General features: G+C 37.7%; 5 protein-coding genes and 1 pseudogene across 8 annotated transcripts; all 6 read left to right on the top strand.

Annotated features, from left to right (window-relative positions):
* Nucleotides 1-2,600: 2,600 nt before the first annotated feature.
* LOC148295985 (triacylglycerol lipase-like protein) lies at nt 2,601-4,962 on the top strand (annotated as a pseudogene). Its single transcript, XR_015834693.1, has 5 exons — nt 2,601-2,919; nt 3,050-3,122; nt 4,005-4,069; nt 4,354-4,463; nt 4,579-4,962. The product of XR_015834693.1 is annotated as a triacylglycerol lipase-like protein (transcript).
* A 253-nt stretch (nt 4,963-5,215) lies between these two features.
* On the top strand, nt 5,216-8,414 carry LOC110745358 (triacylglycerol lipase 2). The gene is made up of 9 exons (XM_021945439.2): nt 5,216-6,053; nt 6,142-6,252; nt 6,344-6,484; nt 6,594-6,704; nt 6,827-6,970; nt 7,054-7,094; nt 7,402-7,481; nt 7,559-7,654; nt 7,781-8,414. Exons 1-9 carry the CDS (start codon nt 5,841-5,843, stop codon nt 8,098-8,100), a joined length of 1,257 nt encoding a protein of 418 aa, XP_021801131.2. The 5' UTR covers nt 5,216-5,840; the 3' UTR covers nt 8,101-8,414.
* Nucleotides 8,415-9,302: 888 nt separating this feature from the next.
* On the top strand, nt 9,303-11,799 carry LOC110745342 (triacylglycerol lipase 2-like). The gene is made up of 6 exons (XM_088250030.1): nt 9,303-9,524; nt 9,617-9,727; nt 9,818-9,961; nt 10,066-10,142; nt 10,227-10,322; nt 10,491-11,799. Exons 2-6 carry the CDS (start codon nt 9,714-9,716, stop codon nt 10,808-10,810), a joined length of 651 nt encoding a protein of 216 aa, XP_088106156.1. The 5' UTR covers nt 9,303-9,524; nt 9,617-9,713; the 3' UTR covers nt 10,811-11,799.
* A 2,900-nt stretch (nt 11,800-14,699) lies between these two features.
* On the top strand, nt 14,700-17,198 carry LOC110745357 (triacylglycerol lipase 2-like). 2 transcript variants are annotated; one of them, XM_021945437.2, is made up of 9 exons: nt 14,700-15,186; nt 15,279-15,389; nt 15,482-15,625; nt 15,712-15,822; nt 15,916-16,059; nt 16,165-16,202; nt 16,348-16,424; nt 16,532-16,627; nt 16,796-17,198. In XM_021945437.2, the coding sequence occupies exons 1-9, from the start codon at nt 15,028-15,030 to the stop codon at nt 17,113-17,115; spliced, it is 1,200 nt and encodes a 399-aa protein (XP_021801129.1). In that variant the 5' UTR covers nt 14,700-15,027; the 3' UTR covers nt 17,116-17,198. The 2 variants fall into 2 exon arrangements, with proteins under 2 accessions (XP_021801129.1, XP_088107347.1); XM_088251221.1 differs by having other exon boundaries at nt 15,082-15,186; nt 15,279-15,336.
* Nucleotides 17,199-17,493: 295 nt separating this feature from the next.
* LOC110745350 (triacylglycerol lipase 2-like) lies at nt 17,494-19,716 on the top strand. 2 transcript variants are annotated; one of them, XM_021945430.2, is made up of 9 exons: nt 17,494-17,723; nt 17,848-17,958; nt 18,045-18,185; nt 18,277-18,387; nt 18,488-18,631; nt 18,735-18,772; nt 18,893-18,969; nt 19,044-19,139; nt 19,308-19,716. In XM_021945430.2, the coding sequence occupies exons 1-9, from the start codon at nt 17,568-17,570 to the stop codon at nt 19,625-19,627; spliced, it is 1,194 nt and encodes a 397-aa protein (XP_021801122.2). In that variant the 5' UTR covers nt 17,494-17,567; the 3' UTR covers nt 19,628-19,716. The 2 variants fall into 2 exon arrangements, with proteins under 2 accessions (XP_021801122.2, XP_088107348.1); XM_088251222.1 differs by having other exon boundaries at nt 17,495-17,723; nt 18,488-18,538.
* Nucleotides 19,717-21,873: 2,157 nt separating this feature from the next.
* Nucleotides 21,874-25,254, top strand: LOC110745346 (protein disulfide isomerase-like 2-3). Its single transcript, XM_021945424.2, has 9 exons — nt 21,874-22,075; nt 22,698-22,856; nt 23,123-23,236; nt 23,473-23,630; nt 23,765-23,864; nt 23,986-24,162; nt 24,253-24,398; nt 24,568-24,714; nt 24,805-25,254. The coding sequence occupies exons 1-9, from the start codon at nt 21,941-21,943 to the stop codon at nt 24,983-24,985; spliced, it is 1,317 nt and encodes a 438-aa protein (XP_021801116.1). The 5' UTR covers nt 21,874-21,940; the 3' UTR covers nt 24,986-25,254.
* The last annotated feature ends 124 nt before the right edge of the window (nt 25,255-25,378 follow it).

The following is a 25,378-nucleotide window of genomic DNA, read 5'->3' as shown; positions in this document are numbered from 1 at the left end:
CTGCTGATCAGGTGGATGAGATTGCCCGGATGGGGAAGTCCACTGCTTTGGAGAGTTTGGTTAGATTTTGCGCTGCAGTCGAAAATCTGTACACCAGGGACTACCTGCGCAGACCTACGCCCATGGACTTGCAACGACTTCTACAGAAGGCCGAACGGAGAGGATTTCCAGGAATGATTGGTAGCATCGACTGCATGCACTGGCAATGGAAGAATTGCCCAACCGCTTGGCAGGGAGATTACGAAAATTGGAAAGGCCAAAAAAGTATCATCCTTGAAGCTGTTGCAGGATTCGATACATGGGTTTGGCACGCCTTCTTCGGAGTTACTGGATTACAAAATGACTTGAACGTCCTAGGTCAATCCCCGGTGTTCAACGATGTTTTGAGAGGAGAAGCCCCGAAAGTCACATATGAAATCAATAATACCGTCTACCAAACTGGGTATTATCTAGCTGACGGCATCTACCCAAGGTGGACAACATTTGTGAAATCAATTCCGCATCCCCGAACCCAGAGCAAAAATTATTTGCTACCCATCAAGAGAGTTACAGAAAAGATGTGGAGAGGTGCTTTGGTATCCTCCAAGCTCGGTGGGCGATCATTAGAGGTGCGGCACGTATGTTTGATGAGGAGGTGTTGAGGAGCATAATGATGACATGCATCATCCTCCATAACATGATTGTGGAGGATGAGTATGATTACGAAGCTGAAGAGGTGTATGAAGAGGATCCCATGAACACGGCCTTGACAAGAATTTATGAAAAACCCATAGGCCCAAATGGAGAACTATTGGAGCATGAACCATTGGTTAGAGATGGTCGTTTCATGCACCAAATGATTGATCGATATACGATGATGCAATCGTCGTATATTCATGAACGCTGTCAAGTTGACTTAATGGAGCATTTATGGGCGGTGAAAGGCAATGACGGTGAATGAAGTGAAGTGAAGATGTTTTTTAAGATTTTAATGTTTATATTTTATGTTTAGTTATGTTTGGTTTTTTTATGCTTTAGTTGTGGTTCGTTTGTTTTTATATTTTTAATGCTTTGGTTGTGGTTAGTTTTTTAAGTATGGAATGTTTTGAATAAAAAAGAATTTTATTTAATAGTTTCTTTGGTAACTCAAAGAAAACCAATACTACTAATAAAATAAAATACATGAATTACAAGCAAACTAATTAAACAAAACATTAAAATACAATGAAATGAAAAGGCAAGCAAACTAATATGATAGAGAAAAATTAAACTTGAAAGTGAAAAAAATATGGAGTCGAAAATGAAAAAAATATGGAGTAGAAAGTGAATAATAGTTGGAGGAAGAGAAAATGTATGAGGATTTGTTGTTAAAAATGAAGAGGATTGATTGGTATTTATAGAAAAAAATTCAGTAATTTTTGGGATTTTTAAAAAAAAATTTCCGAAATTTTTTCATAATTTTTGGCATTGAAAAATTCCTGGGCGTTGGATTGGATGACAAAAGCAATCGGAAGGACCAGAAGCTGCCACGTGGTGTCTGACCCCTGGGCGTTAAAAAAAATTGAATTGCGCCTGCTGACGTCACGCTGGCGTCAGCAGCGCCTTCGGGCCAGCACTCGGGCTGATTCTGCCTTCGGGCCTGCCCAGGCAGGTGGACTCCAGTAGTTGCCCGGGCTAGACTTTGTTGCTGGAAATGGGTTTTAGCGTTTTACCCCCCCCCCAGCCCTTGCCCTAGGGGGCTGCTGGAACTGCCCTTAGGGCCTGCCAGGGCTTGTGGAGCTCATGCCTTGCCTGGGCTGTTTTATACTGCTGGAAACTGCTTCTTGGGCCTAGGCCCCCCTTGCTCGGGCTGGGGGGCTCCACTGGAACTGCTCTAAGAGCATTTCCAGCAGTCAAACCCTTGCCATGGCAAGGGGGGGGGGGGCTAGGGCTGACCCTATTCATGTGAATAGTGGCTGCCCTTGCCTTTTTTAGCTATGTGTGTTTCCAGTAGTCAAACCCTTGCCATGGCAACTACTATTCATTTTTTTGTTTTTTTCAAAACTTTTTTTACTTAAATAATTATTTTTGATAATATTTTCGGGTAAGATTTTTGGGTTCCTACGTGCACTGGCGGATCCAGAAATTTTTTAGCGGAGGTGCAATATTGACTAAGTATGAAAAATGATTTTTCGGAATAATCATTTTCTCAAGATAATTTTTGGCAGCTTTTGTTCCTTACACATCAAATAAGAAAACTTGATTTTATGGGATTTTATTATGAAGTATATATTGACTTAATGAGCCATCATTTTTAGCCTAAATTGTATTTTGCAAAACCGATTTTTCATATTTTGATTTGGTGAGAATTTAATTTTCTAGTATTTTTATTTGAATCCAAATAAGGGGTACTTCCTTATTTACATTGTAAATTTAAGTAAATGGAGTGACACATAGCACATTACAGTTGGCGCACGCTGACGTCATCACTGACGTCAGCCTTGCCCTCGTTTTGGACCTGGGGCTAGCCTTGCCCGAGGGCCAGCCCAGTTCGGTAGGCCCCACTGCTTGCCCGGGCCAAAGTCTGTTGCTGGAAACACGATTTTGGGCTTCCCCCCCCCCCCCCAGCCCTCCCCTTGGCTGCACTGCTGGAAATGCTCTTATGGACTCCCTGACTGTTTAAATAGTGATGAACTCACTGAGAGCACATCTGATCTTGATTCTTGACCAATAAACGACCCAAAGAGGAGAGGTGAAACAAGGAAGAAGAAAGGGAAAGGTTGAGGCCTTGCCTTCTTTTTACCCTCCCAGAATTACCGTGTTGGTTTTCCCCTAGAATGCACCATGCAGCGACTTAGAGGCGCAGGGACCGTAATTTCGCGCTCTCTACCCGTGACCCAGTTAAGGAAGAAAGCTTTCAGATCATGGGCAGCTGTTCAGGACACTTTTTTTTCAACCAAAGTACTTGCTTTATCTAATTTTTGGGGTTTTCTTTGAGTTTGAGCTAATGGGTACCAATTGCCTTCGATTTTGGTGCAGTTTTGTGGGGGTTTCTAAACGCTTTGTTTTTTCTTTTTGCTGAATGTTTTAGGATATATTTGAAACGCATAAGGTTGTATTTACGGTTGGAACTTCCATAGCTTCAGTTGCCACAGCATGGTTTGGTGAGTTTCTTTGTGAATTTTTTGTTCTGCCACTTTTTAATTCTCAATTTTGTTTTGCTTTTCTGCGTATGTGTTTGTTTATGATCGTCAAATTGATAAAGGGCGTGAGTTAATGATTAGTATTTTGAGTTTAGCTAGCTATATGGTGAAAAGAGTGACATTTTGGCACTCAACTTCAATCGCGATTTGCAATTTTGGCAGACAGTGCGTTGTAATTTGTTTGAAACCATCCTTAATTCAAATTAAGGAAAGTTTTTGTAACCTACAATTTTCTCACTGCACTTCACCTTATTTCAATAAGTGTAAGGTATAATGAGCAAATTGTAAGGTAAATATACAAATTCCCTTAAACTAGCCTTCACATAAAAGGGCAAATGGGTTTTTGCAAGCCTTGATAGTGCGACTTCAGTTGGATGAACTTGAATTCAACCTGAGCTTTGGGTCAATCAAACGTATTTGATAAGTTTACCAAACATGGGTATGAAGTCTTAATCCGAATTACAAGTTGGGTGAACATGGACAAAATGATTCCAGTATGTTATAACATGTAAATTTCAGATATACAATATTTTCTAGTCATAGGTGAGTTCTAGTGCTAGATTTGCAGAGTGCCAAACTTATGAAGTTATGATATAATCAATTATTAATCATTTCTGGATATGGATGAACTATATAGGCATCTTCAAGAAAACATATTATGGTTTATGTTGTTCTTTGACTAACTTATTTATCTATGATTGAAAGATTCATTATAATTTAAAAAATTTGGTCTGCTAATGCATTGAGGTGCAAAAGTTTTCCTTGAACCTTATTACTATTGTCTCTCTCAATGGCATGTTAGAAAAGAATGTCTTATCCAATACACATCTGTTATGGGTGCAGGATATACTTTACGTCATGTACATGAATCAAGAGTTGATCAAAGGCTCGAATCAATCGAAAAAGCTGTAAGGACAATATTGAAAACTGTTGACATTTCACTTGGTATATTGCTAAACTCTTTACAAAAACACTGTTGGGTTTTGAAGTCGCCCTGAACGGACAAGGATTTTTTTTTCTTCCTGTTAGTTATATTATCCATGTCTTGTATTCCTTTTTTCATCCCATTTATGTTGTTAATATTTTTTTATGGTAGGATAAGGCATTATGTGAGCCAGATCTCATTCTTAATTTTTCTAGTTAGATTTTGGTTATGCTTACATTTGGATGTTTGTTTATGTTTTGGTAGCAGATGAAAAGCAATCATAATCTGGAACATTCGGAAATTAGAAACATTGTTAATTCTGGAAGTATTGGTATTCCTTCATGCATAGCCACTGCCGGAACCACTTTGGTTGTCGGGTTTGTTACTAAATCTTAATTTCCTTGTCTGAAATATAATTGCCTCTCCAAATGAAACTAGAAATATTGAACTATTCAGGCTTTTTACATGTCCACCTTTTTAACTGAATTGCAGTTACGCTTTGGGTTGGCGAGGTGGAAGGTGGTATGCAAATAGGAAGTTCAGAAGGGAGCAGATGAAATTGCTAGGGCAAATTAAACCTAAAAGGTGGCAATTGCTCAGGAGATCATTGATCAGACCAAGAACTCAAGACAATGCAGTCAAAACTTTAGAGAAGATAAAGGACACTCATACCCCACCTAATTTTGGAGAATCGCACCAATCTTGTTAGCAAGCATAAATCATGACAGATTTTTGTATGCTGAGAAAGCCTGATGGAAAAAAGATTGTTGATAGAACTTTATAGTTGTTAACGGTTTTATTTTTTGTGCAGGTATTTATTGAAACATAAGATAAATGATGAGAATCATAAAAAGGAATTAGATTCAGCATTGCCTTTCTTGTTGTGAATCAAGATATGCGTAAATGAATCCGCTTTGTACTCGCTAACTGCTTGAAATAGACCAGTTGATGAATTTTTTTCCTTCTGGTTTCATTTGATTCCTGAGCGCAATCTGTGTGAGAGATGAGGTACGCTTGCTTAAAGTACCTCGTTTATGCAGAAAATGGTTGACTGGAAATGAAAGTATTGGTGGTTTTTAACTCTGATTGGCCACACAGGAGGAAAGTGTTTGAGCCCTTATTAGTTTGATAGTTTCTCTCAACCAAAGAAAGTGTCGGGGGTTTTATGAAGTTTGGCTTTGTTTTTTATCTCCATTGTGGCATGGTTTTGTGATTAGAGCCTTGTAAAAGGTACCTCGTTTGTTATTATGTGCTCTCTCTTTCTCTCTCTGGTCAGATTATAATGTGCTAAAAATGAAATCTACATGAATGTAAGAACTCTTTTTATTCGCCATGTGTGAAATGAGGCAATGGGGTTTTAGCTTTCTATGCCTCCATTGGCAGTACGTCTTAATCTCTAACTAATTAGACAAAACAAACAGTGACAACGTATGAGTCTCTGGACATGAACATGTTTTGGCTTACACTCTTGGACTAGGTTTGAACTAACAGAGGAAATTCTTTTTAAAATATGGAATCGTGGCAGCGACGAAATCCGAGGTTGATGTAGTTTTTAATTGTTTTAAATTTGGAAGGGGGTAGGTCCCACGAAGATGCCTTAGATTAACTGTGTAGTTTAAACCACTAAGGCAATCTGTTGACGAAAGGAGGTGTATGAGCTCATGTGAACACCCCAATTCTGTTTTTATCTGGTTTTTCTGTACCTATAAAAAATATGTAAGAGCCATAAAGGTGATTCTATCAGGAAACAATTAATGAAACACATGACGAAGATGATGGGTAATAACATTTTAGCCTCTAGTATTCTAGTCATTCTTCTTTTCTGTGAGTCAGCAGTTGGAGCAAGAACAAAGCTACTCTCAGCCAATAATGGTCAGGATGCTACTTCTGCATTGGCTCCATCTGCCAATGATGGCATCTGTGCAACAATGGTGGAAACTCATGGCTATGCTTGTGAAGAACACACAGTTATGTGTCTGCCTTTGTTGCTGCTCAGTTTATCAAGAGCTATTCACACTAAATATTGACTGAAAGTTGCATTTTTGGGTTCTATAGGTAACAACACAAGATGGCTATATACTCAGTATGCAGAGAATTCCAGTTAGAAAGTCAGGGGAGGCATCCGGAAACCGGATACCGGTACTTCTACAACACGGGCTGCTGATGGTCAGTAATTCTGCGCCGGTAACTTGAAATCTTCAATAGGTTCAGTAAATTGGTTAGATGTAACAGTTTTTTTATATGGTGTGGTGGGCAGGATGGGATAACATGGCTGCTACTACCTCCTGACCAATCTTTGGCATTCCTCTTGGCTGATAATGGGTATGAGGTCTGGCTTGGCAACACCCGCGGCACCAAATATAGCCTCGGCCATACATCACTCAGTCCCGATGATCCGGTAACTACGTGCCATTCTTTTCTTGGTTACTTGTGAAAACATGAAAATGCTCAATAACACAAACGCCATATTGTTTTTCATATTAGATGCCATTTTGCTCGTTTTTCAGGCTTATTGGGAATGGTCATGGGATGAATTGGTCGCTTATGATCTTCCAGCTACATTCCAGTATGTACATGATCAAACAGGACAGAAAATTCACTATGTTGGACATTCACTGGTGAATTTCACAAACTCTGAAGTTTTGTTCTGTTCTGTTCTGGGACTTTTTTAAAAAAAAATATATATTTTTTTCTAAAGACACAATATTAATGGAATTATTATTATTATTATTTTTGGTAGGGAACTTTGGTAGCTCTTGGTGCTTTTTGCAAAGACCAGCAACTGACTAGATTGAGATCAGCTGTCTTACTTAGCCCGATTGCTTATGTTGGTCAGATACCTTCACCCCTTGCAAGAGCTGCTGCTGAAAACTTTATTGCTGAGGTAAGAGCAAATCCCTTTTTCTAGTTATTTTAGTTGTCCAAAAGAAATCAACTCTTTGACAACCTATTACCTTCTTCTAACAGGCATTATACAAGGCAGATATCAGAGAGTTTAATCCAAAAGGGTAACAATTCGTGTTCACTTGTTCTTTACGATTCTCAAACCACTGTTTACCAAGTACAGCAGTATAATATTTTATCTTGTACTTTAAGAAACTTACGATTTCTCCAAATGCTTCTAACTTTTCGATGTTATATTCCTTAAAAGTTTTCGAGAAGACTCGAGAGTTCTGATTCAAATTTATTTGCATATACAAATTGACGTGTGCTTTTCCAATGTCTCCAAGCGAAGCCTAGTTACAGACATAATATTCATTCCTATTAATTTGATGAACTATAATCTGGTCTGTTTATGTTTCCCCATACGAACAGGAAGGCACTAGTCGAAGTTCTCAAGGCTGTCTGCAGTAAACCAGGTGTTGACTGCACTCACTTGTTGACCGCTTTCACAGGTAGCACAGATGTCCCTAACATTGTTACTAGCAATTAAACATTCTTCTATTGACTATTTTTTTTTTGGCAACTGAAGGCAAGAATTGCTGCTTAAACTCTTCCATAGTAGATGTTTTTCTGGACCATGAGCCTCAGTCAACCTCAACAAAAAACTTGGTCCATATATCTCAGAGTAAGTCCTCTTAATTTCTGATTCACAAACACCATGGAAAAATCTTCAAATTATAAAAGCAAATGTTTTTTATGTGTGCTCAAAATAAGATTAAAAATCAAATTCAATCCTGTGTTTTGTGTACAGTGATAAGAGATGGAACAGTTGCAATGTTTGACTATAATAACAAGGATGAGAACATGCAACACTATGGGCAGCCCAATCCTCCAGTGTACAGCATGACAAGCATCCCAAATGACCTTCCTCTCTTCCTTAGTTATGGAGGGGCAGATGCTCTTTCTGATGTCAAAGATGTGAAGCTGTTGCTGGCCAGCCTCAAAGATCATGATGGAGATAAGCTTGTGGTTCAGTACAGAGATGATTATGCTCATGCAGATTTTGTCATGGGTCAAACTGCTAAGCAAGATGTGTATGATCCTCTCATGGCCTTCTTAAAACTTCAATGAGAATATTTACTCGTCAAAAAGTTCTTTTCCATTTGACACCGCGCAAAATTATACAAATTCTAGACTTGAAAATAATGCCTTGCGGGTTAAGCAGTATGCAGTACATGTGTGAGCTTTCTTGTAGTGTAACTTGTTCTTTATCAGGAATATAGTACAAATAATTCAAAGCTATACATAACAACTAGTGCTGAACAAAAGGAAGTTTCAAAACTTGGTGAACATGGAAACGGTGGAAACTGTTCCAAGTCTCCAATAGACAGTGACAGAGCGTGACCAAAAGAAAACCACCCATTTTAGTTTCATTGTAAACCACCTATTGTATTATCATTATAAACACCAATTTTCAATTAACAGAAATTTTATGTTTATGAAAATGATGGTCAGTTCATAAGTTGTGGACACTCTACGTTGGGATGAAGTTTTTGTTTCATTTGATTAAAATCCAAGACTTGAGAGAGACGTTCGTTTTTGGCGATATTTATGTCCAGTGCAATAAGCTCCATACCATTGATAAACAGAATGGACAATGTCCGGCTCAATCGTTTTTGGCGATTAAGAGTATCAGCAGCATGGACAATTTCTAATGAATTTTTTTTAAGGGAGATTCACTATTATGCCCGATATGGGAGTCCAAATTAAAAAAAAAAACCCTATATGAAATGGACTTACAACATAACAAAAAAAACTTTTAACTTCTTTTAAATTACAAAACTGCCATTGATTTCTTAAACAAACCCAACCCCAAAACCTCATAAAAAAGCCCAAAACACTCAATAGGGCATCAAAGTAATTTAATAATCAAAATTAAATTCAATGGGGCCAGCTGTCATTTTTTCGGTTTTTTTTTTGATTTGTTTATAGAAATTAAATGGTGTAGGGTATATCTATATTATTAGTGCTAAGAATGGATATATGACTAAATATCTCTATTTTTAAACATAGCTGCATGGCATTGAAACAAGAAAATTTGGAGAGAAGAAACTGAAAGAGAAAGGCATTTGGGTGAAGAATTTGGAGGTGACTTTTAATGGGTGAAATGTGGCTGATTATGATTAACTGATGTGGCCAAAAAAGAGTTTGCCTTAGTGAGCCATACATCTTTTTCCAAATGGTGAATGATAGAATGACACTGGATCCTGCCATAAATATTATTGTCTTGGTTAAACTGAAGGCCTGTGTTTCAATAATCTGTTTGATATGCATTCGTCTACTATAAATAACACAATCTGTAACAACTGTTACACACAGAGACATCTTAGATTCAAATGGAAAATCCTCCAACCATTCTACTTGTTTTGGCTCTACTTTGTGTTTCAGTGGTTGCAGCAACAAGAACTAAGCTGCAGTCAATCAACAATCTGGATGTTGTTGGTATTTGCAAATCAATGGTGGAGACACAAGGCTATACTTGCCAAGAACATCAAGTAAGCATCAGAAAGTACTTCCTGCCTTATCTCTATCTTTTTCAGTTTATGTGACAGATATCAATGTTTTTGTCACTGTTGATGAGTTTCAGGTAACAACAGAAGATGGTTACATCCTTGGCTTGCAGAGAATTCCAAAGGGACGGTCTGGTAATGAGATAGCAGACAGGCAGCCTGTTCTGTTACAACATGGGGGCTTACTGGTTTGCACCTAGGCACCATGTATTTGAGCATGCATACATATACATGTGCAAGACATGAATGAACTAAAAACCAATTGTGTGTGGCAACAGGATGCTTCATCATGGCTACTCAATCCACCGGATCAATCTTTGGCATTTATCTTGGCAGATAATGGTTTTGATGTATGGCTTGCCAACTTTCGCGGGACAAAGTCTAGCCGCGGACACACATCGCTTAGTCCTGATGATGATCCGGTTCTCTTTGCCTTTTTGAACATTGATCACATCATGCAGATAATATCATAAACTTAACTTGGTACAAAGTTTTAGATATTTTGTTCTTCTCAAAATCCCAACAGGCAGATCCAACAACTTGTGGAGTTTATCTGCACAACACGGGGCATTGACTGCTCGAACCTCCTGGCAGCTATAGGAGGTAGTAGTAACAATGTTAGGCTTGCTCATTCACACTTTTATTTGATTGAATTGATTTTTTGTTTTTTGTTTTTGCAATCTCCAGGCCCAAATTGCTGCCTCAATTTTTCAAACATAGATGCTTTAGTTGAACATGATCCACAGCCAACTGCGACGAAAAACCTTATACATCTGTCTCAGAGTAAGTCTCTTTCATTTCCAGGTTCAGTAATGGTGAGTTGTAATATCTAAAGTATAATAGAAACTGTAGTATCTGTTTTGAAAGTTCCAGTTCTCAAAAATCCTAACTAATTTAATTAAGTTCTTACAAAATTTCAATTTTTGCTCCTTGTTTTTTGATTTTGGAAAGTTGTCAGAAAGGGAACCGTAGAAATGTATGATTATGGTCTTGAAGACACTAACATAAAACACTACAAGAAACCCACTCCTCCTGTGTACAACATGGCAAACATTCCGAAAGACGTTCCTCTTTTCTTCAGCTATGGAGGGAGAGATTCGATTGCTGACATTAACGATGTGGGGATTTTGCTTGACAAGCTCAGAGATCATGACAGGGACAAGCTTGTGGTACAATACAGAGAGGAGTATGCTCATGTGGATTTTATTATGAGTGTGAATGCCAACCAAGATGTGTATGGTCCTCTACTGGCCTTCTTCAGGCTCCATTGAGAGTTTAGTTACTTTTGCAGTCTATAACATATTGCCTTCTGTAGGGTTTTGTTCACCATTAATAATGAGATTTATAACTATGTCTACAAGGCTTGTGGTAGGTAGGCAGGTTGAACATGCTTTTCAAATGCTGCATTAGGTGCCCTTAAGTAGAGGCTAATTATATGATTAACAAAAACAAATTAATCACAGAACAGAATATTACAGATTATTTGCATCTGGATGAGCATGTGCTGTAATGTTAGGCTTCATATTACCATATAATTATGAAAAGGCAATGAAAAACTAGGCAGCTTCAACTGTTAATATAATTAGCTCACTGAGAGGATCAAACAAGCTCTCTTTTCCACCAAGATCATTACAAGACAGAAGACTCAACAATAACTCAGAAACCTTGCCATCTCTGTCTTCTCAAATACAGATGTTTGGTCTGAGAGCAAAATGATTCTGAGCTGCAGCATGAACTGCTAAAAAAGGATTGACATGATTGTTTCTTGTTCGATGGCCCTTTGCACTTTTCGAAGGCAAGAAAAGCTCTTCGCAGCGAACAGCACAAGGCGGTGAAGCTCTAACGTTAACTTGCTGATTAAGGTTCCTGTCAGCTGAGCACCCCAACATCTTCAGCTTGCTAACCAAATTGATGAGCTTCTCCATCCTCTTAAGCTTCTTTGCTGTGCTTCTCATAACGTACCTCACTCTCCTAAGTTGGCAATGCTGGGTTTTCGGGGCTTGCTCAGCTTATACATATATGTAGTTAGGAGTTGAAAGTGTGCTCTGGCATATCACACGGAAATTGTGTAAGCTACTACAAGAGCAAGAGTTTGTAGTTTTCACGAAACTTGCTTTTCTTCTGTTATTTCATAAATGAATGAGAACGTTGTCATGACCAATAGGCCTTGTCTTTTTCTTGCTTTTATAACGCTCTTGCAAGCCTTAGCTTGAGGATGTTACGTTCAGTTTGTTAGAGAGAGAGAGAGAGAGAGAGTGGAGATTTTTGGTTTCTTAGCTCATTAGGAAAAAGTTGAATGGATCAAACAATAATTTCATTGCTTCTTCCAATTTTATTCATATTTATATTTGTTTCCAACTAAATTAAAAGTGAATTGATATATTTCTGATGTTATAGCTGCTTCCATTTACATGATATTCGAATAACAAAATATTGAAAAATCAAATATATATGCTTGCCATAAACTTATTACTAGCTTTTCCAATGTAATAAAGAAATTAAAAATGTTCTACAAAAAAAAAAAAAAAATGTTTCTTGGATATTTCTTTGAGTTGTAACTTGTGCCGACTATAAGTTTATCAGTTATTATTTTTTTATTTGGAGAGAGATTTGAAACCGGAGCCAAGCTGACACTTCATTATTTATTTTTCAACAGGCCTCCCATACCATCTTTCTTCTTCTATATGTCGATGACATCGTGGTAACTGGCAGTGATTCCACTCATCTCCAACAATTCATCTCTGTTTTAGGTGGCCACTTTGACATCAAAGACCTTGGTCCGCTAAGCTATTTCTTGGGTTTACAGGTTCTTCATAAGGATGGTACTTTCCACATCAATCAACTCCAATATGCACATGATCTTTTACAGAAAGCCAATCTTCTCAACTCCAAACCCGCATATACTCCATTGGCTGCCAAGGTTCTCCTCTCTATCTCTGATGGTGCTCTCATCTCCAACCCAACCGAGTATCGTGAGCTTGTTGGCAGTTTACAGTATCTCACTCTTACTCGCCCTAACATATCTTTTGCCATCAACACTATTGCTCAGTTCATGAGTGCCCCTCGCACCTCTCACCTTGTTGCCGCTAAACGGATACTTAGGTACATCAAGGGCACTATTGATCTCGGCCTCACCTTCACTCCTCAAACTGCCGCAGCTCGTCTCTCCGCTTACTCTGATGCGGATTGGGCTGGGTGCCCTAATTCTCGTCGGTCAACCACTGGATATGTGATTACTCTTGGAACTAACCTCATCTTATGGTGTTCCAAGAAACAGGCCACAGTCTCGTACGTACATAGTCGGAATATTGTGCCCTCTCTCATGCTTGTGTCGAAACCACATGGCTCTGCTCCCTTCTTCATGAATTGGGTGTGCGTCTTCGGTTCCCGATCCAACTCTTTTGTGACAATCTCAGCACCACGTACATGGCTGCCAATCTAGTTCTCCATGCCTGCACACGTCACATTGAGTTGGACTATCACTTTGTACTTGAAAAGGTTGCTCTTGGAAGTCATCAAGTTTGCTTTGTTCCTTATGTTGACCAACCTGTGGACCTGTTCACCAAAGCCCTTCACAAACCACGCCATCAACATATGTCTTCCAAACTTGTGCATCCTGTGACGCCCAGTTTTCCGGGGGGTGTTAACGCAACTTTCCTTTCCTAGCACACGCAGAAGTCAACTTCACAATCTCCTCCTAGAAATTAGCCTTTCCTACTATAAATCAGATTTCTTGCTGTAAATCGGATTGTATTCATGTCTATATTATTTTGAGTGCTGCTATTTCCACCCACCTGTCCTATTTTCCCACCCGCCTCATTTTCAAAATTTTAAAATAAATTTATACTTGTGTAAAATGACTTTTAAAGACCTAAGGTAAAAACTTTTTTAATATCATTTCAAATAAAACAATAAACTAAAATAAAAATAAAACAACATTTTTTCATTGTGTTGGATTTGGTGGCAGCGGTGAAATGAATATGTGTTCCTCGTTTCCTCTGTTTTTATTTTTCAATTCTTTCTTGTGGTCTCATTTTTTGTTGGCTGTGGTTGCTTTTAAAAAAATAATAATAATAAATCAAGTGTTGTGGATGCTTTATCCACCCTTTTAATACAATCGTTTCTCTTTTAAAAAAACTCACTTGGTGTATGAGATTAAAGCCTCTTCCTTTGCTTCTGTACTATTTTTTCTTTCTAGATTTTTGTTTATGTTTTTTTTTTATCTTCTGAATTCTTGGTGAATTAGTGTTTTCTTATTTGGGTTATTTGTCTCTGACAGATTGATATAAGACTATAGGTGAATTCGCTTTTTTTTGGTATTAATCGTGGCTTCGTCTTGCAACTCTGACCCTTAACCCCAATTTCGCGCAGAGGTTGAAGAAGCTCTGCACAAATAACTAAGTATTTTTGAGAATTTTTCTCAAGCCATGGTGGAGGAGTGTGAAGAGGTGGGGGTTGCGTCGGGAAGGGGGGAGAGAGGGTTTTTGTTTTTGTTTTTTATTTTTTTTAAAATGTTATTTTATTATTAGTTTATTTTAATAATTTAAGGGTGTTTTAGGAATAATGGTGGGTGGAAAGATAAGATTTTATTTTTTTCAAATTTACATGGTGAGTGGGAAGATAAGGTGGGTGGGAAAATAGGACAGGTGGGGTGGAAATAGCAGTACTCATTATTTTTTACCTTAAGTAGATATCCTGTACTAGTATAAATAGGGACTTTGTGTAATCTGTTTTATACAAGGAAATATATTTTCTACACATAAAAACTAGTGCTGAACAAAAGGAAGTTTCAAAAACTGTCAACTCCAAGTCTCCAATAGACAGTGACAGAGCGTGACCAAAAGAAAACCACCCATTTTAGTTTCATTGTAAACCACCTATTGTATTATCATCATAAACACCAATTTTCAATTACCAGAAATTTTATGTTTATGAAAATGATGGTCTGTTCATAAGTTATGGACACTCTACGTTGGGATGAAGTTTTTGTTTCATTTGATTAAAATCCGAAACTTGAAAGAGACATTCGTTTTTGGCGATATTTATGTCTGGCACAATCAGCTCCATACCTTTCATAAACAGAATGGACAGTGTCCGGCTTAATCGTTTTTGGCAATTAAGAGTATCAGCAGCATGGACAATTTTTAATGAAATTTTTTAAACAGAGCTGCATGGCATTTAAACAAGAAAATTTGGAGAGAAGAAACTGAAAGAGAAAGGCATTTGGGTGAAGAATTTGGAGCTGAATTTTAATGGGTGAAATGTGGCTGATTATGATTAACTGATGTGGCCAAAAAAGAGTGTGCCTTAGTGAGCCTACATCTTTTTCCAAATGGTGAATGATAGAATGACACTGGATCCTGCCATAAATATCAGTGTCTTGGTTAAACTGAAGGCCTGTGTTACAATAATCTGTTTGATAGCTTTCGTCTACTATAAATAACACAGTCTGTAACAACTGTTGCACACAGAGACATCTTAAATTCAAATGGAAAATCCTCCAACCATTCTACTTGTTTTGGCTCTACTTTGTGTTTCAGTGGTTGCAACAACAAGAACTAAGCTGCAGTCAATCAACAATCTGGATGTCGTTGGTATTTGCAAATCAATGGTGGAGACACAAGGCTATACTTGCCAAGAACATCAAGTAAGCATCAGAAAGTACTTCCTGCCTTATTTCTATCTTTTTCAGTTTATGTGACAGATATCAATGTTTTTGTCACTGTTGATGAGTTTCAGGTAACAACAGAAGATGGTTACATCCTTGGCTTGCAGAGAATTCCAAAGGGACGGTCTGGTAATGAGATAGCAGACAGGCAGCCTGTTCTGTTACAACATGGGCTCTTACTGGTTTGCACTTAGGCACACAATGTATTTGAGCATGCATACATATACATGTGCAAGACATGAATGAACTAAAAAACAATTGTGTGTGGCAACAGGATGCTTCATCATGGCTACTCAATCCACCAGATCAATCTTTGGCATTTATCTTGGCAGATAATGGTTTTGATGTATGGCTTGCCAACTCTCGCGGGACAAAGTCTAGCCGCGGACACACATCGCTTAGTCCTGATGATGATCCGGTTCTCTTTGCCTTTTTGAACGTTGATCACATCATGCCATCTGCATCATGATCTCATACTAATGCATTATCTTATATGATATGTAGTCTTACTGGGACTGGTCATGGGATGAATTGGCATCTCATGATCTTCCGGCTTTCTTCCACTATGTGAACAATCAAACAGGACAGAAATTACACTATGTTGGGCATTCCTTGGTAAATATTTGTACTTTTGTTCATAATTCAAGCTTTTGAATTTTGTTAGACATATAAAAGTAGATGACTAAGACTTGAAGTAATGAATTATAGGGAACTTTGACTGCCCTTGCCGCCTTCTCCCAAGAAAAGCTGTTAAACTTGCTAAGATCAGCTGCTTTGCTTGCTCCGGTGGCTTATCTGGGTCAGATGTCCTCACTGTTTGTAAGAATTCTAATGGACATATTTTTAGCAGAGGTAACACAACTCAATGAACTTTTTTGTTTTCAAATATGGATTCTGAAATTTATTGTTAGAAAAATAGAATAACTGACCAAAATGTTCTCTTGTTTTGTTAAACAGAAACTGAAATTGTTGGGTTTACATGAATTCCCAAACGGGTGAGATAGCAACTTAAGCTGTTTTGCTTCAGTTGTTAAGACAGATGCAGACAATATCATAAGTTTCAATTTGGTACAAAATTGTGTGATTTGTGACAGATGACATCAATAACAACTTTTTTTTTTTCCCTCAAAATTCCAACAGGCAGACACAACAACTTGTGGAGTTTATCTGCACACTACCAGGCATTGACTGCTCCAACTTATTGACAACTATAACAGGTAGTAACAATGTTAGAGTTAATGATTCACACTCATAACTTGAATTTTTTAATTATTTTTAACTCCATTGCTGATTGACTTAATTTTTTTCCCCTTGCAATCTATAGGCCCAAATTGCTGCCTCAGTTCTTCAAGCAAAGATGCTTTATTTAAGCATTTCCCCGAGCCCACTGCGACAAAGAACTTTATACATCTGTCTCAGAGTAAGTCTCTTTCATTTCTAGGTTCAGTAATGGTGAGTTGTAAGTGCAACAAAAAGTAAAAACAATAGCATTTGAATTTTGAAGCTTTAAGTTCCCAGAAATCCTCTCTAAGTAAATTAAATTCTTATAAAATTTCAATGTTTGCTCCTGTCTATGGATTTTGAAAAGTGGTCAGAAGGGGAACGCTCAAAATGCACGATTATGATCTCGAAGACACAAACATGGAACACTACAATCAGCCTACTCCTCCTGCGTACAACATGACAAACATTCCGAAAAACGTTCCTCTTTTCCTCAGCTACGGATTGAGAGATAAACTTTCTGATGCTAATGATGTAGGGCTTTTGCTTGACAACCTCAAAGATCATGACAAGGACAAGCTTGTGGTACAGTACAGAGAGGAGTATGCTCATATAGATTTTATTTTAAGTATGAATGCCAATCAAGTTGTGTATGATCCTCTAATGGCCTTCTTCAGGCTCCATTGAGACTTTAGCTACTTTTGTAATCTATTGCAAAAATAAGAGGGTTTCTGATGTTACAAGTTACAACCAAAGAATCCCAATTTGGCAAGAAAAAATTGATAGGGTAGAAAGACATTTCAGTGAAGAATTTGTGGCTGACTTCAAACTCAAAGTGGGTAAAAGGGTCTTTTGACTAGTTAATGTGACTCATTATGACTGACAGATAGGGAGAGAACAATTCATGACGTGTACAAAATAAATTTGCTTCATTAGAAATACATATCAGTAAGGCACACAATCTGTCTAGTCTCTAGGTAAGTATGCAATATAATGACACTGGACCTGCATTAAATATTGGCTCAAGCTATTGAACATACGCAACAATTTTTTAACAATGAACAATAACCCTTCAACCACTCTCAGGAAAAAGCTTTAAAAATTCTAAATTGTTGCACTCAGAGACAACCAAGCTCAAAATGTCTAACCCTTCAACCACTCTACTTCTTTTGGCTCTACTCTGTGTTTCAGCAGTTGCAGCAACAAGAACAAAGTTGAACTCAATCAACAATCTGGATGATGGGATTTGCAAGTCAATGGTGGAGACACAAGGCTATACTTGCCAAGAACACAAAGTAATTATCAAGTGTCGAAAATGCCAGCCTTACTTCCATCTTTTTCAGTTTATATATGTCACTCTTTGACATTGACTGATTAAATTTTGTTTTCCTTTGTCATGGAACTTTTGATGGGTTTAAGGTAACAACAGCAGATGGGTACATCCTTGGCTTGCAGAGGATTCCGAATGGACGATCTGGTAATGAGACAGCAGACAAGCTGCCTGTTCTGTTACAACATGGGGTCTTCCTGGTTTGCACCTAAGCACACTATGTTTGAGCATGCATATATACATGACATAAATAAACTAAAGAACAATTGTGTGGCACTGGCAACAGGATGCTTCATCATGGCTACTCAATCCACCGGATCAGGCTTTGCCATATATCTTGGCTGACAATGGTTTTGATGTATGGCTTGTCAACAGTCGTGGGACAAGCTCTAGCCGCGGACACACATCGCTTAGTCCTAAAGATCCGGTTCACTTTGCTTCTGCAAATGTTCATCACATCATGCCATCTGCATTATACTCTTTTACTAACAATACCTATGATCTTCTATGATATTTAGGCTTACTGGGACTGGTCATGGGATGAATTGGTTGCATATGATCTTCCTGCTTCATTCCAGTATGTGAAAAATAAAACAGGACATAAATTACATTATGTGGGGCATTCCTTGGTAAATATTTGTACTTTTTTGGTTTTTTCATATGTCAAGTTTTTAAGTTCTTTTGTACATAAAAATTAGATGACTGAGACTTGGAAGTATGGAATTATAGGGAACTTTGACTGCCCTTGCCGCCTTCTCTGAAGAAAAGCTGTTAAACTTGGTAAGATCAGCTGCTTTGCTTAGCCCTGTAGCTTATCTGGGTCACATTTCCTCACTGATTTTAAGACCTGCTGTTGACATATTTGCTGCAGAAGTAACACAACTCAATGAACTATTTTGTTTTCAAATATGGATTCTGAAATTCATTATTCTAACGTAGCATAACTGACCAAATGTTCTCTTGTTTTATTTAACAGAAACTGAAATTGTTGGGCTGGCTGGAATTTCCAAATGGGTGAGATAGAAACTTAATCAATTTTGCTTCATTAGTCAAGGCACATGCGGATAATATCATAAACTTAACTCAACTTGGTACAAAGTTTTAGATCTTTTGTTCTTCTCAAAATCCTAACAGGCAGATCCAACAACTTGTGGAGTTTATCTGCACAACACGGGGCATTGACTGCTCAAACCTCCTGGCAGCTATAGGAGGTAGTAGCAATGTTAGGCTTGCTCATTCACACTTTTATTTGATTGAATTGATTTTTTGTTTTTGCAATCTCCAGGCCCAAATTGCTGCCTCAATTCTTCAAGCATAGATGCTTTAGTTGAACATGATCCACAGCCAACCGCGACGAAAAACCTTATACATCTGTCTCAGAGTAAGTCTCTTTCATTTCCAGGTTCAGTAATGGTGAGTTGTAATATCTAAAGTATAATAGAAACTGTAGTATCTGTTTTGAAAGTTTCATTTCTCAGAAATCCTGTCTAATTAAATTAAGTTCTTACAAAATTTCAATTTTTGCTCCTTGTTTTTTGATTTTGGAAAGTTGTCAGAAAGGGAACCGTAGAAATGTATGATTATGGTCTTGAAGACACTAACATAAAACACTACAAGAAACCCACTCCTCCTGTGTACAACATGGCAAACATTCCGAAAGACGTTCCTCTTTTCTTCAGCTATGGAGGGAGAGATTCGATTGCTGACATTAACGATGTGGGGATTTTGCTTGACAAGCTCAGAGATCATGACAGGGACAAGCTTGTGGTACAATACAGAGAGGAGTATGCTCATGTAGATTTTATTATGAGTGTGAATGCCAACCAAGTTGTGTATGGTCCTCTACTGGCCTTCTTCAGGCTCCATTGAGAGTTTAGTTACTTTTGCAGTCTATAACACATTTCCTTCTGTAGGGTTTTGTTCACCATTAATAATGAGATTTATAACTATGTCTACAAGGCTTGTGGTAGGTAGGCAGGTTGAACATGCTTTTCAAATGCTGCATTAGGTGCCCTTAATTAGAGGCTAATTATATGATTAACAAAAACAAATTAATCACAGAACAGAATATTACAGATTATTTGCATCTGGATGAGCATGTGCTGTAATGTTAGGCTTCATATTACCATATAATTATGAAAAGGCAATGAAAAACTAGGCAGCTTCAACTGTTATTATAATTAGCTCACTGAGAGGATCAAACAAGCTCTCTTTTCCACCAAGATCATTACAAGACAGAAGACTCAACAATAACTCAGTAACCTTGCCATCTCTGTCTTCTCAAATACAGATGTTTGGTCTGAGAGCAAAATGATCCTGAGCTGCAGCATGAACTGCTAAAAAAGGATTGACTTGATTGTTTCTTGTTCGATGGCCCTTTGCTCTTTTCGAAGGCAAGAAAAGCTCTTCGTAGCGAACAGCACAAGGCGGTGAAGCTCTAACGTTAACTTGCCGATTAAGGTTCCTGTCAGCTGAGCACCTCAACATCTTCTTCAGCTTGCTAACCAAATTGATGAGCTTCTCCATCCTCTTAAGCTTCTTTGCTGTGCTTCTCATAAGTTAAAGTACCTCACTCTCCTAAGTTGGCAATGGTGGGTTTTTGGGGCTTGCTCAGCTTATACATATATATAGTTAGGAGTTGAAAGTGTGCTCTGGCATATCACACGGAAATTGTGTAAGCTACTCTACAAGAGCAAGAGTTTGTAGTTTTCATGAAACTTGCTTTTCTTCTGTTATTTCATAAATGAATGAGAACATTGTCATGACCCATAGGCCTTGTCTTTTTCTTGCTTTTGTAACGCTCTTGCAAGCCTTAGCTTGAGGATGTTACGTTCAGTTTGTTAGAGAGAGAGAGAGAGAGAGAGAGTGGAGATTTTTGGTTTCTTAGCTCATTAGGAAAAAGTTGAATGGATCAAACAATAATTTCATTTCATCTTCCAATTTTATTCATATTTATATTTGTTTCCAACTAAATTAAAAGTGAATCGATATATTTCTGATGTTATAGCTGCTTCCATTTACATGATATATTTTATTCGAATAAAAAAATATTGAAAAATCAAATATATATGCTTGCCATAAACTTATTACTAGCTTTTCCAATGTAAAAAAGAAATTAAAAATGTTCTACAAAAAAAAAATTGTTTCTTGGATATTTCTTTGAGTTGTAACTTGTACCAACTATAAGTTTATCCGTTATTATTTTTTTATTTGGAGAGAGATTTGAAACCAAAATCTTTTTTCAATAGGTAATAGTTTTTTATTTTTACTTTTTTTTATAGATTTTATAAGACATTGGTATGCACAAGGGAATTTCATAATTTCATAATAAAAAATAATTAGGGCTTGAGCACTATTATTTTAGAGATTTTCTATTTAAACCCCACACTTCTCTTAGTTCACCCCATGTTCTAAGTTCACCCCATCTTTTAATTTAAATTTTCACAATTTCTAAGAAAATCCCACTATCTTTCCAAACTACCCTTAAATACACTCCAAATTGAAAAAAAAAAGAAATAAAAGAGGTTTTCTATTTAAACCCCACAATTTTCTTTGTTCCCAGAAGAAAAAAAACACAAACAAATGGAACCCCAAATCCGAAATTTAATACTTTCTAGAGAAAGAGAACAACTTTACCTCTCTCTAAGTAGAGCAGTTTGTCCTGATCTGATCCAATTTATACTTTAACTCTGTCCTGATCCAATTTAAATAGGATGTAGAGGAGTTTGTATTTTTCTAAAACTTAATTAATATGAAGAGTGGTGGGGTGTGTGGGGTGTGTGTATAGATGTACTAGAGTTAATTATTAAGTTGGATGACCTTTTTTGTCTTAAAGATTTAAGTAGTGATTTAAGTATTGGGGTGAACAAAGTGAAGTGCGGGGTTTAAATAGCAAATCTCTTATTTTATTATAAAAATTTGATTAAAAAAAATGTTTATTGCTTTATGATCAAGCTAAGAGCAACCCCATTGGTCCAAATCGTGACGAACAAATCATAAAGAACAAAAAACACCAATAAATTTCATGAGAAACCATGGCCAGATGACGTGTAAATCTGTCATTGGTCCACACACGTAGCTCCGCCCACAGCCCAAAACCCAGTAAAGGCCCGCTTTGTCTTCTATGCCTCGAGAGGTTTCTGAACTGATTCGTAGAACAAATCTCAGAGAGAGAGAGAGAGAATGAGAATGAGAGGTAATCAATTTCGAGCTTTGTCAATCAGCTTCTTATTTTGCTTCGTCTTCAGTGTCTGTGATGCACTGTACGGACCATCATCGCCAGTTCTTCAGCTAACTCCTTCCAACTTCAAGTCCAAGGTAAATTTTGAATATTTAGCAGTAACTGTAGCGTACCCTTTTCCAGTTCCTTAATCTTTTGTAATTTATTGGAATTCGTCACCATTTTGATCGAAAGAAGCACCTGGGCATTGATTGGTTTTCATTTCAGAAGTAATTCTATTTCTGTTGAAAGCAAGCATGCCCCTTGGGTTTTGGCCCTCGAAAAGCAAAGCAAAGTTCTTTCTTTTATTGGTTTTAGACTTTTAGTTCTTACTGAGCTTATTAATTTAGTGGGATTTAGTCATGTTTGCTACTTGACTGTTCGGGGATTAGATCTGGTTCATAGCTTCTTGGGGATTTTCGGTTTAGAAAAGCAAGCCAATTTTGCACTGATTGGAACTTATGTAATGCATTTGCTTAGTTAAATGCACTTTCTCTTTTGGGTTTTGTTTTTGTTTTCTTTTCTCATTTGATATATGATCAACAAGTTCTGATTCTTATTGGGTTAATTATGGATTCCTAGGATAGTATATTACTTACAAATGTTTTTAATGTGATTGTTATTTTCGTTTGCGATCATATGATGTGATCAATAAGACATTGGATCAGACCACAATCTGACTAGTATTGCCTCGAACTGAATCCTTTGCAATGGTGGCAGGTTCTGGACTCGAATAGAGTTGTTCTGGTTGAATTCTTTGCACCATGGTGCGGACATTGTCAAGCTCTAACACCTATATGGGAGAAGGCGGCTACTGTCTTAAAGGGTGTGGCTACCGTGGCAGCTCTTGATGCTGATGCGCACAAGTCCCTTGCTCAGGTTTCCTATAGTTACTCTTGCAATTGCCAATTTTGACATCTAAGTTTGAAGATGCAATAGTAGATTACCAACGTCCCTCTGCCTTCAAATAACTTAATCGAACCATATGATTCATATATTAGGTTGCATGAAAATTCATTCCCATTCTTTAATAATTTTGAAGTATATGGACAAGGAAATCTGAAGATTTCTGGTTTGTATTTTCCTAATGTTTCCTAATACGTTAATTTTGTGTTGGGGTGTTGATGTGTTTGATTGCTCTATAGGAATATGGGATTAGAGGATTTCCAACAATAAAGGTGTTTGTACCTGGGAAACCTCCAGTTGACTATCAGGGAGCAAGGGATGTGAAACCCATTGCAGAATTTGCACTCCAACAGGTTTGTAATCTCTTGTTCAAAATTATTATTATTATTTTTTTGTTAGTTTATTCTTTTGTTTGTAATAGAGACAGTCTTGTGTATTCATGTCTGCTCCACTATGTCTTATCTTGCTTTAGGACTTATTCATGGGATGGATAGACGGTGATAATCATTTGTCTCACTTGGTCATATAATCCTCTTGCATAAAATGCATTGAAGTATTAGTTATGTGACCATGCCATTGTCTTTCACAGATAAAGGTGTTGTTGAAGGACCGTTTAAGTGGAAAAGCAACAGGAGGACCAAGTGAAAAATCTGAACCTAATGCTTCAGTAGAATTAAATTCACAGAATTTTGATGAATTGGTGGTTAAAAGTAAAGAACTCTGGATTGTGGAGTTCTTTGCACCTTGGTAAGTGCTTTTAATTGGTATGATGATCTTATAAGCTATTTTCAGATAATAATCTCTCAGTCTACTATATGAACTTAAAGTGCACCTGCTTGTAGCAAATTATCGACTTTCTTTCAATTTCCTTTTTCTTAAAGGTGTGGGCACTGCAAAAAATTGGCACCTGAGTGGAAGAAGGCCGCTAAAAACTTGCAGGGGAAGGTGAAGTTGGGACACGTTGACTGTGATGTAGAGAAGGTAAGTTTGGCTTCAGGCTTTTCTTTTTGGGAAACCAGGCCAGGGTGGGATGGTAGTATGTACTGGATTTACATGTTTTTATTTCTTGTACTATATGGTTCTAATGAGGTGGCATTACCAGTCTCTGATGAGCAGGTTCAATGTTCAAGGATTCCCAACCATATTGATATTTGGAGCTGACAAGGATACCCCACTCCCCTATGAGGGTGCAAGGACTGCTAAAGCCATTGAATCATTTGCTCTTGAACAATTGGAAACAAATGTTGCACCTGCTGAAGTGACCGAGTTAACTGGCCCTGTAAGCTCTTAGCTTCCTTCCAATAATTAAGCTGTGTGAAAATGTAAGTAACCTAGGGGACTAAAGCTTTACTATAATCTTCCCTTGTAGGATGTCATGGAAGAGAAATGTGGTTCTGCTGCCATCTGTTTTGTCGCTTTCCTACCTGATATCTTGGATTCCAAGGCAGAAGGGAGGAACAAATACATTCAGCAGTTATTATCCGTTGCAGAGAAGTTCAAAAGGAGTCCCTATAGGCAAGTTTTTGGGAATTCTCTTACCATTCTCTCTCTCTCTCTCTCTCTCTCTCTCTCTCTCTCATGCGGAAGTGTCTGGAATAATGCATAAATCATCCCCAATCAAACCTCTCTTGCTTGAGAAGCTGAATATATAGTTACTGACCATGAATATTCATGTATGTTGCAGCTATGTCTGGGCAGCTGCTGGTAAGCAGCCAGACCTCGAGAATCGTGTAGGTGTCGGTGGTTATGGATATCCAGCATTGGTGGCCTTAAATGTGAAAAAAGGTGCTTATGCACCACTTAAGAGTGCATTCGAGCTTGATCAGATTATGTAAGTTTTCTGCCTCCACCTCATCTTGAACTGCCCTCGAGCCTTGTGATGAATAAAACAAATTAATGTAACTCTACTTCGTTTTCTCAGAGAATTTGTTAAGGAAGCCGGGCGTGGAGGAAAGGGAAACTTGCCTCTGGACGGCACCCCCAACATTTCAAAGATCGAACCCTGGGATGGTAAAGATGGACAGATCATTGAAGAGGATGAGTTCTCCCTCGAAGAACTTATGGGCGGAGGAGATGATACTACGAGCAAGGATGAGTTGTGATAAATTAAAAGCAATTATAGTAGAGAGAAAAAATCTGTACCAGGCTAAGATTGATTTTGGAGGACGCTACGAGTTAAGTGTTGCTGGTCATTCTAGTGTTCTGTATTTAAATGACGTTGTCAACAGTGCTCAAGAGCTTTCTTATGAGGAAGGGCTCTCTTTTGTTCTCGTCTTAGCTTAACTTATCAATATGGTGTGATGCCCTTTAAAGGGTTCAATGTTGAGGAACGTCTATTCATATCAGCAAGGAAATGACCGCTTTCGTTTTTCGGAGTTTGGCTTTTTTGCTTGCTTTGGACTGGATTAAAAAAATTTCTTATGCTTGGATTTTATACTCAAAACTCTTGATCAATTTTTGTGTGCTGGTATTTAACTCAGTAACTCCTCATCATA

Source organism: Prunus avium, chromosome 3, assembly GCF_965620075.1.
Source record: "Prunus avium chromosome 3, drPruAviu1.hap1.1, whole genome shotgun sequence".
Classification (NCBI taxonomy): domain Eukaryota; kingdom Viridiplantae; phylum Streptophyta; class Magnoliopsida; order Rosales; family Rosaceae; genus Prunus; species Prunus avium.
Note: the sequence above shows the minus strand (reverse complement) of the source record. Positions and strands in the feature narration are given on the sequence as shown.